This window comes from Hypanus sabinus, chromosome 7 (assembly GCF_030144855.1).
Source record: "Hypanus sabinus isolate sHypSab1 chromosome 7, sHypSab1.hap1, whole genome shotgun sequence".
Classification (NCBI taxonomy): domain Eukaryota; kingdom Metazoa; phylum Chordata; class Chondrichthyes; order Myliobatiformes; family Dasyatidae; genus Hypanus; species Hypanus sabinus.
This window is the reverse complement of record NC_082712.1, coordinates 3,558,917-3,573,328: the sequence shown is the minus strand read 5'-3', so window position 1 is coordinate 3,573,328 and position 14,412 is coordinate 3,558,917. Positions and strand designations below refer to the sequence as shown.

General features: G+C 45.8%; 1 protein-coding gene across 10 annotated transcripts in view; it reads right to left on the bottom strand.

Annotated features, from left to right (window-relative positions):
* Positions 1-14,412, bottom strand: part of cplane1 (ciliogenesis and planar polarity effector 1) — a 375,338-nt gene that overhangs the window by 22,937 nt on the left and 337,989 nt on the right. For 8 of the 10 annotated variants that reach the window (XR_009512997.1, XM_059974072.1, XM_059974076.1 and 5 more), the window contains 2 exons: positions 8,577-8,658; positions 2,282-2,668 (listed from right to left, as the gene is read on the bottom strand). Coding sequence is in view for 8 of the 10 variants with exons in the window: in XM_059974072.1 (XP_059830055.1) it covers positions 2,282-2,668; positions 8,577-8,658 (469 nt within the window). In the remaining 2 variants the exon portion in view is untranslated. Of the gene's footprint in view, positions 1-2,281; positions 2,669-8,576; positions 8,659-12,415; positions 12,502-14,412 lie in introns of those variants that run through there. The other 2 variants (XR_009512998.1, XM_059974075.1) reach the window with 2 other exon arrangements.

Genomic DNA, 14,412 nt, shown 5'->3' with positions numbered 1-14,412 from the left:
CCAGCTGAGTGGTCTCAACCCTCAACATTATTGTCTATTTCCCTCCAGATATGCTGCCCGGCTCAGAGTTCCTGCAGTGCTCCAGATTCCAGCATCTGCAGTCTTTTGTCAAAGTGTGTGTATGTTACCATACACCACATTGAGATTCATTATCTGGCAGGCATTTACAGGGAATCAAAGAAACACAATGGAGGCCCTCTGTCGGTCTGGGTTGACCATGGATCCTAGCTCTCTCACAAGCCAGGGCAGTACGATATGGAGAGCAAGCTGTTGCCTCTGTACCTGGCTCCCTCTCTCCACGCATCTGATGAATCCAAAGGAATGGCAGAGACTGACAGTTTGGTACCAGCAGCGTCACAGGAATTGCCAGTCAGTGTTGAATTCAACATAGGATTGCCTTAGGAACTCGAGCTCCGGATTTTTCCTTCAGGTTTACTCCCAATACCTTCATCCTCAGTGGGTATAGTTGCAAGGCAGCAGAGGTTTGAGATCAGAGTTTTCCTTCCTGTAGATGAGCTGCCAACCACAGATGACAAGGCCCATTTGCCTGAAGCAATTAGCTTTAAGGCACCAGTAACCCACCTTTGCCTGTCATCCTGGCAAAGGTGGGTTACTGTCGGTAGAAATGGTTCTGCTAGGCTAAACCACATGTGAAGATCAAGAACTGCACTTGGTTGTCAGAGGCTACTTGAGACATTAGCCATTGGGAGCATTTAATAAGTAGTAGGAGGTACCCGCTACCTCTTTTAACTATGGCAACCAAGAAATACAACAGAATTTACAAAAATCTATACATTAGCAAAGACTGACAAACAACTACTCTGCAAAAGAAAGCAAACTATGCAAATAAAAATAAATAATACTAGAACATGAGTTGTAAAGAGTCCTTGAAAGTGAGTCTGTAGGTCATGAATCAGTTCAGAGTTTCGTTGAGTAATGTTATCCACGGTTCAGGAACTTGATTGACAGGTAATAACTGTTTCTGAACCTGGGGGTGTGAGTCCTGAGGCTCCTGTACCTCCTCCCCTTCCTGGTGGTAGCAGAAAGAGAGCATGGCCTGGGTGGTGGAGGACTGCGATGACGGCTGCCGCTTTCCCATGGCAGCGCTCCACGTAAATGTGCTCAGTGGTAGTGGGGTGCAGGTGTAGGGCACTCCTGTCCTCCGCCAGCCTGCAGGTCACCCTTGGGCAAGGTGTAACACCTGATTAGCTCCCCGATCAGGGTCACGTGAAGCCATGAGAGTAGTGGTGCATATCACAATTCCTGGCTATATGACCACGACCGCCAGGCAGGCAATATCTGAAGAATATTGACAATGGCTGGAGTCACCAGCAGAAGGCAATGGCAAACCATTTCTGTAGAAAAATTTGTCAAGAACAATCATGGTCATGGAAAGACCCTGATCGCTCATGTGATGACATGGCACATAATGTTCAAACGAATGGTGGGGAGGGCTTTCCCTGTGATAGACTGGGCTGTATCCACTACTTATGACAGACATTTCTATTCCTGAGCTTTGCTCTTGTGTTTGCACTGAGAATGTCCTCCCCACTCAGCCCCTTGGTGAGATTAACAATCTGCTCACCTTCCCTCATTATTCTGCGTGAACACACCAGTTCCTAACTGACCCGTTGCTTTGAAAGATAAAGAGATTTACGGAGTAGCTGTATTTGTTATATCTACATTGAAAGATAATGAAATGTGTTGTTTGGTCAACCACCAGCACAGACCGAGAACGAGCTGGCCGCAGCTCCTAAGTGTCACCACGCTTCCGGAGCCAAAACAGCACTCTCGACTTTAACCCGAACCCTTAGCAATGTGGGAGGAAAGCCAAGCAATCACGGGGAGAAGTTTACAGAGAGCAGATGGAATTTAACCCTGAGCTTACGGCTGGCACACTAACCACTTCGCCACTGTGCCATTCTGATTGGATCCAGATTGAAGTGGCTTGAAGGTTGGGCTCGCCCAACAGACACTCAGTCGCTGAGGTATAGAGAACTACAAAGTTGTGAAAATGGGGATCCAAATGGGTGGGTACAGCTGGGGTGGGCAGAAGGTTCTGTTCCTGTGACCCTAGGAGCTACAGCTACTGCCTTAAAACCACCTGCTCACACCCCTCTTCAACATCCTCACCCTCAATCTCCTCCCCAGCACAAAGCCACCTTCACCCCTTCCTATCTCGGCCAAACTCTCAGGCTGGCTGCCGATTCACCTTTCTCCCTCATTGTGTTGAAGAGGTCTCCCGTACCCGCCCCCCCCCCCCCACTCTGGCAGTGGTTACCAGCACACCGCCGACTGTTATCAGCGGGTGTTGAGCGGTGGTCCTGTCCTCCTCGCACCATCTTGCCCCTTGCTTCCTCCTGGATGAGAGGCGACACTGGGGTGAGAGGTGACCAGGAGGAGAGATGGGCCGAGCCATCACCCCCCCTGGATCCCAGGGTAGCTGCTGCTGCTGCCAGTACTCGCGGAGATCCGCCATTGGTACGTCGGTTTGAGCTCCAGTGTTCACAGCATCCAGTGGTCCGCTTTGCCTCAGCTGCCTCCTGGCCTGTGAGGGGTTGGGTGGACAGGACTGGACACCTGCTCTGGCAGGATCCGGCAGCTTCACACAGGGGACACCGGTCCACAGGCTCCTCCTCAGCTGGCTCACAGGTCACGCACAAATCTACTGCAAAACAAAATGGGTAAGGCCGAGGGTTAAAGGTGGTATACACAGTTGACCAGAGGAACTCAGCGAGTCAAGCAGCACCTGCGGGGTGGGGAGGAAGTGACAACCTTTTGGGTTGGAAGGAGGTTTGGGAAACATCCAGAGCAGACTGGGGCTGGAAAGAACAGTCCAGGACAAGAACAGATTCTTTGGCCCACCAAGCTGTGCTAAGCTAATTAAACATACAGATAAACTCAGCCCTTCTGCCTGTACAATGTCCATATCCTTCCATTCTCTGCAAATTCATGAGCCTCTATCATATCTGCCTCTACTGCCATTCCAGGCACCCAACAGTCTGTAATAATCTGCCCCACACATCACCTTTGAACCGACATCTATCATCTTCAATGGGGTTGATGGGTGCAATATGCACAAAATGCTGGAGGAACTCAGCAGGCCAGGCAGCATCTACGGAAAAAAGTACTGTCGAGGTTTTCGGCTGAAACCCTTTGGCAGGACTGGAGAAAAAAAGCTGAGGATGAGATTTAAAAAGTAGGGGGAGGGGGGAGAGAAAAACCAGGGGATAGGTAAAACCGGGAGGGGGAGGGATGAAGTAAAGAGCTGGGAAGTTGATTGGTGAGATGAGGTGAGAGAGGGAAAAGGGGATGGGTTGGAGGCTACCCAAATGGATTTGTAAGGTGTTGTTCCTACAACCTAAGTGTGGCCTCATCATGACAATGGATGAGTCCATGGATGGACATATCGGAATGGGAATGGGAAATGGAATTAAAATGGGTGGCCTCTGGGAGATCCTGTTTGTTCTGGCAGATGGAGTGTCGATGCTCGGCAAAGCGGTCTCCTAATCAATGTTGGATCTCATAGATATACAGAAGGCCACACCAGGAGCACCAGAAACAGTATATGACCCCAACAGACTCACAGGTGAAGTGTCGCCTCACCTGAAGGTACTGTTTGGGGCAAGGGGCAGGTGAAGCACTTGTTCTGCTTGAAAGGATAAGTGTCAGGAGGGAGATCAGTGGGAAGGGATGACTGGACAAGGAAGTTGAGTAGGGAGCGATCCCTGCGGAAAACAGAAAGTGCGGGGGAGGGAAAGGTGTGCTTGGTGGTGGGATCTAGTTGGAGGTAGCAAAAGTTTTGGAGAATTACGTGCTGAATGCAGAGGCTGGTGGGGTGGTAGGTGAGGACAAGAGGAACCTTGTCCCTGGTAGGATAGCAGGAGGATGGGGTAAGAGCAGATATGTGTGAAATGGAGGAGATGTGGTTGAGGGCAGTGTTGACGGTGGAAGAAGGGAAGCCCCTTTCTTTGAAAAAGGAGGACATCTCCTTCATTATAATGAAAAGCCTTATCCTGAGAGCAGATGTGGTGGAGACAAAGGAACTGAGAAAAGGGGATGGTATTTTTACAAGTAGTAGGGTAGGACCAGGTATACTCTAGATAGCTGTGGGAGTCCGTAGGTAGACATCGGTGGATAAGCTATTTCCGGAGATAGAGACAGTGAGATTGAGAAAGGGAAGGAAAGTGTCGGAAATGTACCAGGTGAACTTGAGGGCAAAGGAGATGAAGTCAACAAGTTCAGCACGGGTGCAGGAAGCAGCACCAATGCAATCATCGATGTAGCATAGGAAAAGTGTGTGATGGTCACCAATGTAGGCTTGGAACATAGACTGTTCCATGTAACTGACAAACAGGCAGGCATAGCTGGGACCCATGCAAGTGCCCATGGCCCTTCCTGCTGGATGCTGAGTTCCTCCAGCATTTTGCGTGTGTTGCTCGGATTTCCAGCATCTGCAGATTTTTTTCTTGTTTGGAGTTGACAGGTTCTTGATTAGTTACAGTGTCAAAAGTTATGGGGAGAAGGCAGCTGAGTGGGGTTGAGAGGGATAATAAATCAGCCAGGATTGAATGGTGGAGCAGACTTGATGGGCCAAATGGCCTAATTTTGCTCCTACATCTTATTTGCTGATGATACAAAGATTGGAGGTGTAGTGGACAGTGAGGAAAGTTTTCAAAGCTTGCAGAGGGATCTGGACCAGCTGGAAAAATGGGCTGAAAAATGGCAGATGGAGTTTAATGCCGACATGTGTGAGGTATTGCACTTTGGAAGGAAAAACCAAGGTAGAACATACAAGGTAAATAGTAGGGCACTGAGGAGTGCAGTAGAACAGAGGGATCACACAGATACAAAATTCCCTAAAAGTGGCTTCACAGGTAGATAGGGTTGTAAAGAGAGCTTTTGGTACATTGGCCTTTATAAATCAAAGTATTGAGTATAAGAGTTGGAATGTAATGGTGAGGTTGTATAAGGTATTGGTGAGGCCGAATTTGGAGTATTGTGTTCAGTTTTGGTCACCTAATTACATGAAGGATATTAATAAGGTTGAAAGATTGCAGAGAAGGTTTACAAAGATGTTGCCGGGACTTGAGAAACTGAGTTACAGAGAAAGGTTGAATAGGTTAGGGCTTTATTCCCTGGAGCATAGGAGAATGAGGGGTGATTTGATAGAGGTATATAAAATTATGATGGGTATAGATAGAGTGAATGCAAGCAGGCTTTTTCCACTGAGGCCAGGGGAGAAAAAAACCAGAGGACATGGGTTAAGGGTGAAGGGGGAAAAGTTTAAAGAGAACTTGGGGGGGGGGGGGCTTCTTCACACATAGAGTGGTGGGAGTGTGGAATGAGCAACCAGTTGAATTGGTAAATGCAGGCTCACTTTTAACATTTAAGAAAAACTTGGACAGGTACATGGATGACAGGGGTTTGGAGGGATATGGTCCAGGTGCAGGTCAGTGGGGCTAGGCAAAAAAACAGTTCAACACAGCTAAGAAGGGCCAAAAGGCCTGTTTCTGTGTTGTAATATTCTATGGTTCTGTGGTAACACAGTTAATGCTAGGACCCTTAACATTGCCTATAGACAGAGCAATCTTAAGGTCCAAGTTCATTGATCCATTAAAGTGGCCGCACAGGTTGATAATTTTCAGAGTGGTAAAGAAGATGTGTGGTATATTTGCCTTAATTAGTCACATTGAGCTCAAAAGTCAGGAAGTTCTGTTTGTTCAGCCACACCTGGAGTACTGCAGTCACTTTGGGCTGCCTCATTATAAACAGGATGTGGAGGTTTTGTTGAGGGAGACCTTGAAGGAGACTAGTTTTGAAATTGCAGGGACCCTGGCAGATATATTTAAAATATCTGTATCTACGGGTGAGGTGCCGGAGGATTGGAGGGTAGCTCATATTGTTCTGTTGTTTAAAAAAGGCTCTAAAAGTAATCCGGGAAATTATAGGCTGGTAAGTTTGACGTTGGTAGTAGGTAAAGTATTGGAAGGAGTACTGAGAGATAGGACCTACAAGTATTTAGATAGACAGGGACTTATTAGGGAGAGTCAACATGACTTTGTGCGTAGTAGGTCATGTTTAACAGATCTATTAGAGTTTTTCGAGGAGGTTGCCAGGAAAGTGGATGAAGGGAAGGCAGTGGATGTTGTATACATGGACTTCAGTAAGGCCTCTGACAAGGTCCCGCATGGGAGGTTAGTTGGGAAGATTCAGTTACTATACATGGTGAGGTAGTAAATTGGATTAGACATTGGCTCAATGGGAGAAGCCAGACAGTGGTAGTGGAGGATTGCTTCTCTGAGTGGAGACCTGTGACTAGTGGTGTGCCACAGGGATCAGTGCTGGGTCCATTGTTATTTGTCATCTATATCAATGATCTGGATGATAATGTGGTAAATTGGATCAGCAAATTTGCCGATGATACAAAGATTGGAGGTGTAGTGGACAGTGAGGAAGGTTTTCAAAGCTTGAAGAGGGATCGGGACCGGCTGGAAAATGGCAGATGGAGTTTAATACAGATAAGTGTGAGGTGTTGCACTTTGTAAGGAAAAACCAAGGTAGTTTGACAAGGTAAATGGTAGGGCACTGAGGAGTGCAGTGGAACAGAGGGATCTGGGAATACAGATACAAAATTCCCTAAAAGTGGCATCACAGGTAGATAGGGTTGTAAAGAGAGGTTTTGGTACATTGGCCTTTATAAATCAAAATATTGAGTATAAGAGTTGGAATGTTGTGGTGAGGCTGTATAAGGCATTGGTGAGACTGAATTTGGAGTATTGTGTTCAGTTTTGGTCACCGAATTACAGGAAGGATATTAATAAGGTTGAAAGAGTGCAGAGAAGGTTTACAAGGATGTTTCCGGGACTTGAGAAACTGAGTTACAGAGAAAGGTTGAATAGGTTAGGACTTTATTCCCTGGAGCGTAGGAGAATGAGGGGTGATTTGATAGAGGTATATAAAATTATGATGGGTATACATAGAGTGAATGTAAGCAGGCTTTTTCCACTGAGGCTAGGGGAGAAAAAAAACCAGGACATGGGTTAAGGGTGAAGGGGGAAAAGTTTAAAGGGAACATTAGGGGGAGCTTCTTCATACGTTGAGTATTGGGAGTGTGGAATGAGCTGCCAGATGAAGTGGTGAATGCAGGTTCACTTTTAACATTTAAGAAAAACTTGGGTTGGTACATGGATGAGAGGGGTTTGGAGGGATATGGTCCAGGTGCAGGTCAGTGGGACTAGGCAGAAAAACAGTTCAACACAGCTAAGAAGGGCCAAAAGGCCTGTTTCTGTGCTGTAATGTTCTATGGTGCAGAAGAGGGTCACTAGGATGCTGCCTGAATTTGAAGGACTGAGAGAGGCTGCATCAATTTATGCTTTTTTTCTGGAGCAACAGAGGCTAAGGAGTGCCTAATAGATGTTTATAAAAGTTTTGAGAGATACGGATAGGGCAGAAAGCTGGTATCTTTTTCCTGACAGGATGTGAGAAAAAAATATGTAGACCAGGCCTCTGTTGAGTTCAGCAGAATTACTTCTAAGCCCTGGTTCAGCCTGGGGAACGTTGCATTTACTCTGTCAGTCCCCCAGGGAAGAGAACCTGGAGTCATCGAGAAAGGGGTTGGCTTCTCAGGGCTGAGTTCAGAGAGCAAGGGCTCTCTCTTTGGAGAGGTCACTTGATGGAGGTGCACAAGAGGGTAACAGACATAGACTGAGTGGACAGTCAAGATTTTTTCCCACGGTGGAAATGGTTAATACAAAGGGGCAGAATTTTAAGGTGATTAAGTATAGAACAGATTTTTTACACCAAGAGTGGTGGGAGTGTGGAACATACTGCCAGGGATGGTGATAGAGGCAGATACATTAGGGTCATTTAAGAAGGGACAAGAATGATATAAAAATGGAGGGCTATGTGGAAGGGAAGGGTCAGATTGATTTTAGAGTGGCACAATATTGTGGGTGAAGGGGCCAGTACTTTGCTGTAACGTACTACGTTCTATGAGAAGAAACATTTTCACTCAGAGGGCAGGGCATGAGCCATCCCAAGGGGTGTAGAGACTCAGTCCCTAAGAATGTTTAAAAGCAAGACTGGTGGATTTCTAGATGTTAGGGAATGAAGGGATACGAGGATAGTGTTGAGTGAGGTCAAAGATCACCTCATTGAATGGTACAGCAGTCTTAAGGGGTTGAAAGGCCTTGCCCTCCCCTATGTCTCATGTAAGTACTGGGCAGACTTTGCTCGAAGAGGCATGTGCAGTCAGGTGCTGCTGGAAGATGACAGCGGGTTCTCTGTGCGCAGAGTTTAATCAGCCATCACAGGATGTTTCTTACAGGCAGGAACAGTTTCTTTGTTCAGCTGCAGTCTGCTAGGGTCTGGCGGTTTGGTTACCTGTCTGAAGTAAGCTTCCTGAGAATGCACGGCTCACAACAACAAAGGAAATGGGGGAGGAGGATGTGGAAGTGTAACAGCTTCCTGCGTTGTCCTTATCTCAGTCTGATTTTATCATCAACAACGAACTCTTAGCCACCCACACATCCCACTGTTCAGTGTCGCTCACTGTGACAAAAAAACCAGCGTACCCTGTGCCAGCGGTGAATCGGAGTGGTCTGTTGGTCCCCGCAGATCGACTGCACAGCCCAGGTGCTCGATGGTGTTTATCAGCTGTTATAGAGAGAAAACTCTGTTTTTAACGACATGAGAACATGCAAAACAGTTAGCCACACGGTCCGCCGAGCCTGCTCTGCCATTCAACACGATCAAAGCTGATCTGGCTGCCGATTCCGGTTCACCTAGCTGCCTTTTCCCAGAACCCTTAATTCCACCACTACACAAACAGCTATCTAACTTTAAACACAAGAGATCCTGCAGATGCTGGAAATCCACAGAAACACACACAGAATGCTGGAGGAACTCAGCAAGTCAGGCAGCATCTATGAGGGGAATAACTGTTGATGTATTGGGCCGAGACCCTTCGTCCAAGTAAATATGCATTAACTATACTTAATGAGGTAGCCTCTACTGCCTCTCTGGGCAGAGAATTCCACAGATTCACTACTGTCTGGGAAAAGCAATTCTGGTGATGTTAGCAAATACATCTGTGCTCCCCACTCTAGCTTCTCAGTATCAAATGGGCAGGCGTGGAGGGGAAGGAATCATGTGCTTGGTCATTGTCAGGCATGATCACTGAATTCACACAGATCACACGACCTGTACAGAGGGAGAGAAGCATTATCAGATTCGCAGCCTAACTTTAGAACCGTATTCCACCCCTTCATTACTTGGCTCACTGCTGCCAGAAGCCCTCACTAATATCCAAAATAGCTCCAGGTGTGCCCATTCCACCCCACTCTCCCTCCTCTGGGAATACAGATCCATAATTCCGGGAAAGTGGCGTCACAGGTAGATAGGGTTGTAAAGAAAGCTTTTGGCACAATGACCTCGTAAATCAAGTGGAAGAGTTGGGATGTTATGTTGAGTGGAGGAGTTGGGATGTTATGTTGAGTGGAGGAGTTGGGATGTTGTGTTGAGTGGAGGAGTTGGGATGTTGATTAGAGGAGTTGGGATATTATGTTGCGTGCAGGAGTTGTGACGTTATGTTGAAGTTGTATAAGATGTTGGTGAGACCAACTTTGGAGTTCTGTGTGCATTTCTGGTCACCTATACGGGGAAGATATCAATAAGATTGAAAGAGTGCAGAGAAAATGGGACTTGAGGACCTGAGTTGTAGGAAAAGGTTGAATAGGTTACGATTTTATTCACTTGAACATAAGAAAAACAGGGGAGATTATATAGAGGTATACAAAATTATGAGGGGTATAAATAGAGCAAATGCCAGCAGGCTTTTTCCACTGAGGTTCGGTAAGACCATAAGGTATAGAAGAGGAATTAGGGTATTTAGCCCATATTGAGCCCACTCTGCCATTTCACCATAGGTAATGAATTATCCCTCTCAACCCTAACCTGCTGCCTTCTCCCCATATCCCTTCATGACCTGACTACCAAGTACATATCAACCTCTAACCTATACCCAATAATGGCCTCCACAGCACCTGTGACAAAGAATCCCACAGATTCACCACTCTCTAGCAAATTAAATTCCTTATCATCTCCTTTCTAAAAGGATGCCCCTCTATTCAGTGTCCTCTGGCCTTAAGACTCACTCCACAAGAAACATCTCTCCACATTCACTCTATTTATGGCTTTCAACATTCAATAGGTTTCAATGAGGTCACCCTCATGCTTCTGAATTCCAGTGAGTAGAGGTCCAGAGCCATCTAACGCTCTTCATATGATAAGCTTTTAAATCCAGAATAATTTTTGTGAATCTCCTTTGAACCCTCTCCAAAGTCAGCACATCCTTTCCTAGATAAGGGGCTCCAAACTGCTCACAATACTCCAAGTAAGGCCCCACCAGTGTGTTATAAAGCCTCAATGTTACTTTCTTACTTTTATATTCCAGTCTTCTTAAAACATAGCAACATAAGAAATAGGAGCAGGAGTCGGCCATCTGGCCTTTCGAGCCTGCTCCGCCATTCAATAAGATCATGGCTGATCTGGCCATGGACTCAACACCACCGACCTAATTTTCCCCATAACCCTAAATTCCCCTACCATGAAAAAATCTATTCAACCTTGAATATATTTACTGAGGTAGCTTCCACTTCCTCATTGGGCAGAGAATTCCAGATTCATCACTCTCTGGGAAAAGCAGTTCCTCTTCATCTCCATCCTAAATCTACTCCCCAGAATCTTGAGGTTATGTCCCCTAGTTGTAGTCTCACCTACCAGTGGAAACAACTTTCCTGCCTCTATCTTAGTCTATCCCTTTCATAATTTTATATGTTTCCATAAGATCTCCTCTCATTCTTCTGAATTCCAGTGAGTACAGTCCCAGGCACCTCAATCTCCCCTAACAGTCTAACCCCTCATCTCTGGAATCAACCTGGTGAACCTCCTCTGCACCGCCTCCAAAGCCAGTATATCCTTCCTCAAGATTAGAGACCAGAACTGCACACAGTACTCCAGGTGCGGCCTCACCAGTAGCCTGTACAGTTGCAGCATGACCTCCCTGTTCTTAAATTCAGCCCCCCCGCCAATGAAGGCCGACATTACATTTGCCTTCTTGATGGCCTGCTGCACCTGCAAACCAACCTTTTGTCATTCATGCACAAACACTCCCAAGTCCCTCTGCACAGCAGCATGCTGCTATTTTCACTATTTAAATAATAATCTTCTATTTTTCCTTCCAAAGTGGATGACCTCGCATTTACCAACATTGTACTCCATCTGCCGGACGCTTGCCCACTCACTTATCTATATCTCCCTGCAGACTCTCTGTATCTTCTATGCAAATTGTTTTTCCACTTAATTTGGTGTCTTCAGCAAACTTAGATACACTACACTCCATCCCATTCCCCCCCCCCCACCAACAGTACTCAAAGTGGAATATTTATTATTGAGGGGAACAGACACAAGGCTACTTATATAACACAAAAATACAACTGAAGATGCTGTGTATCAAAGAATACAAACACAATGCTGGAAGAGCTCAGCAGGTCAGGCAGCATCTGTGAGAAAAGAGTAGCCAACATTTCGGGCCGAGACCCTTCATCAGGAATGGGGGGGAAGAGAGGGCCGAAGCCTAGTAATAGAGACAGGGGAGGGGGTAGGGCCTAGAGGCACCAGGCGGAGAACCAATCACAGGAAAGATAAAGGGGAGGGGGAGGGGATAAGCATGAAAGAACTGTAGAGATAAAGGAGCAGAAAGTTGAAAGGGGAGACAGGCAGAGATAGGGGAGGGGGAGGGGGAGGGAATTACCGGAAATTGGAGAATTCAATGTTCATACCACTAGGCTGGAAGCTACCCAGACGGTAGATGAGGTGCTACTTATATACATTGTTAACGTATATCGTGAACAGTTGCAGGCCCAGCACCGACCCCTGTGGCACACCGCTCACCACTGAGTAACACCCATGTATCGCAACTCTCTGCTTTCTATTAGATCAGTGGTCCCCAACCTCCGGGCTGCGGACTGATACCGGGCCGCAAAGCATGCAGGGGTGCAGCGGTAGCCGGAGCACACACAGCACACCTTTAAGAAAAAAGCGGAAATAAACAAGCCAATTAATTACATGCCGCTCGGCATGTAAACGTCAGCCGAGATCACAGGTAATTTTCAATCGCCTCCGATCTGGGCTGACATTTACCTGCCAGGTGGCACCTGCCTTTTGCCTACATCCATGTTTGAACAGTGGCATGACATTTGCCATCTACCAATCCGCCAGGACCTGCCCAGAGTCCAGAGAATTTTGGTAAATCATCACCAAACTTTTGCCATTTCTTTCAGTTCTCTGGGATGCACTCCATCAGGACCAGGGACTTATCTATCTTCAGGCCCACAAGTTTTCTCAACAATACCTCTTTAGTGATCACTATTGCATCGAGGTCCTCACTTCCCATCACATCCACAACATCTCTCTTTGGTATGTTAGACATGTCCTCCACTGTGAACACCAACATAAAATAGTCATTCAATCGCTCTTCCACTTCCTCATTACCCAATACCAATTCCCCTTTCTTGTCCTCCACTTCAGCCACCCTTTTCCGCTTCATATAATTTAAAAACTTTTACTGTCTGTTTTTATATTTCATACTAGTATATTTTCATTAATCTATCTTCATTTTCTTTATTGCTCGCTTTGTGGTTCTTTGTTGCTTTTTAAAGTTTTCCCAATCTTCCAGTTTCCCACTACTCCTGGGGACTTTGTTTGATGTCTTTTTTTATTTCCTTAGCTATCCATGGCTGGCTCTCCGCACCCTGACTGTCCTTGCTTTTAACTGAATAAACTTTTGTTGAGCACCATGAAAAATCTCTTTGGAAGTCTTCCACTGTTCCTCAACTGTCCCACCATATAGTCCACAAGAAAGCCTGCTACAGAAACGCCGCCCCAATGACTCACTGTCAGTTATGGGCTTTCTTCTTCTTCAATTGCACAGGACCAGATCTACGATAACACGTTCCCTTGTAGGTTCAGTAACATGCTGTTTAAGAAAACCATCACGGATACATTCTGTGAAGACCTCCTCAAGACTGCCTCGACTAACTAGATTCACCCAATCTATGTGCAAGTTAAAGTCCCCCACGATAACTGCTGTTCCATTCTTACATATAACCATATAACAATTACAGCACGGAAACAGGCCATCTCAGCCCTTCTAGTCCGTGCCGAACGCTCACTCTCACCTAGTCCCACCGACCTGCACTCAGTCCATAACCCTCCATTCCTTTCCTGACCATATACCTATCCAATTTTTTTCCAAATGACAATATCAAACCTGCCTCTACCACTTCTACTGGAAGCTTGTTCCACACAGCTACCACTCTCTGAGTAAAGAAGTTTTCCCTCGTGTTACCCCTAAACTTTTGCCCCCTAACTCTCAACTCATGTCCTCTTGTTTGAATCTCCCCTACTCTCAATGGAAAAAGCCTATCCACGTCATCTCTATTTATCCCCCTCATTATTTTAAATACCTCTATCAAGTCCCCCCTCAACCCTTTATGCTCCAAAGAATAAAGCCCTAACTTATACAATCTTTCGCTGTAACTTAAGTGCTGAAACCCAGGTACCATTCTAGTAAATCTCCTCCGTACTCTATTTTGTTGACATCTTTCCTATGATTCGGTGACCAGAACTGTACACAATACTCCAAATTTGGCCTCACCAATGCCTTGTACACTTTTAACATTACATCCCAACTCCTATACTCAATGTTCTGATTTATAAAGGCCAGCATACCAAAAGCTTTCTTCACCACCCTATCCACATGAGATTCCACCATCAGGGAACTATGCACCATTATTCCTAGATCACTCTGTTCTACTGCATTCCTCAATGCCCTACCATTTACCATGTATGTCCTATTTGGATTAGTCCTACCAAAATGCCTCAGATATTTCTGTTTATTGCCTGTGCCACTGTAATGTTATTATTTGGTGGCCGATAGACAACTCCCACCCACCAGTGATTTCTTCCCTTTACCATTCCTAATCTCTACCTTGATGGATTCAACATTCTGCTCCTTGCATCTTATATCATCTCTCACTATCGCCCTGAACTCATCCTTAATTAGAGTGGTACCCCACCTCCCTTACCTTCCTGCCTATCCTTCCGTATTACCTGGTATCCTTGAAAATTTAATTCCCAATCCTCTCCACCCTGCAACCACTAAATCATTCCCCTTCCTCCTGATTTGTGCCACAAGTTCACTGACCTTATTTTGAATACTATGAGCATTCAGATAAATGACCTTACACTCAATGTGCTTTTAAAATCTTATAATCTTTTTCTCTTTTGCATTTAATTTTTCTTTACTCCACTCTTACTTTTCTCTTTTTTATCTTCTGCTTTTACTTT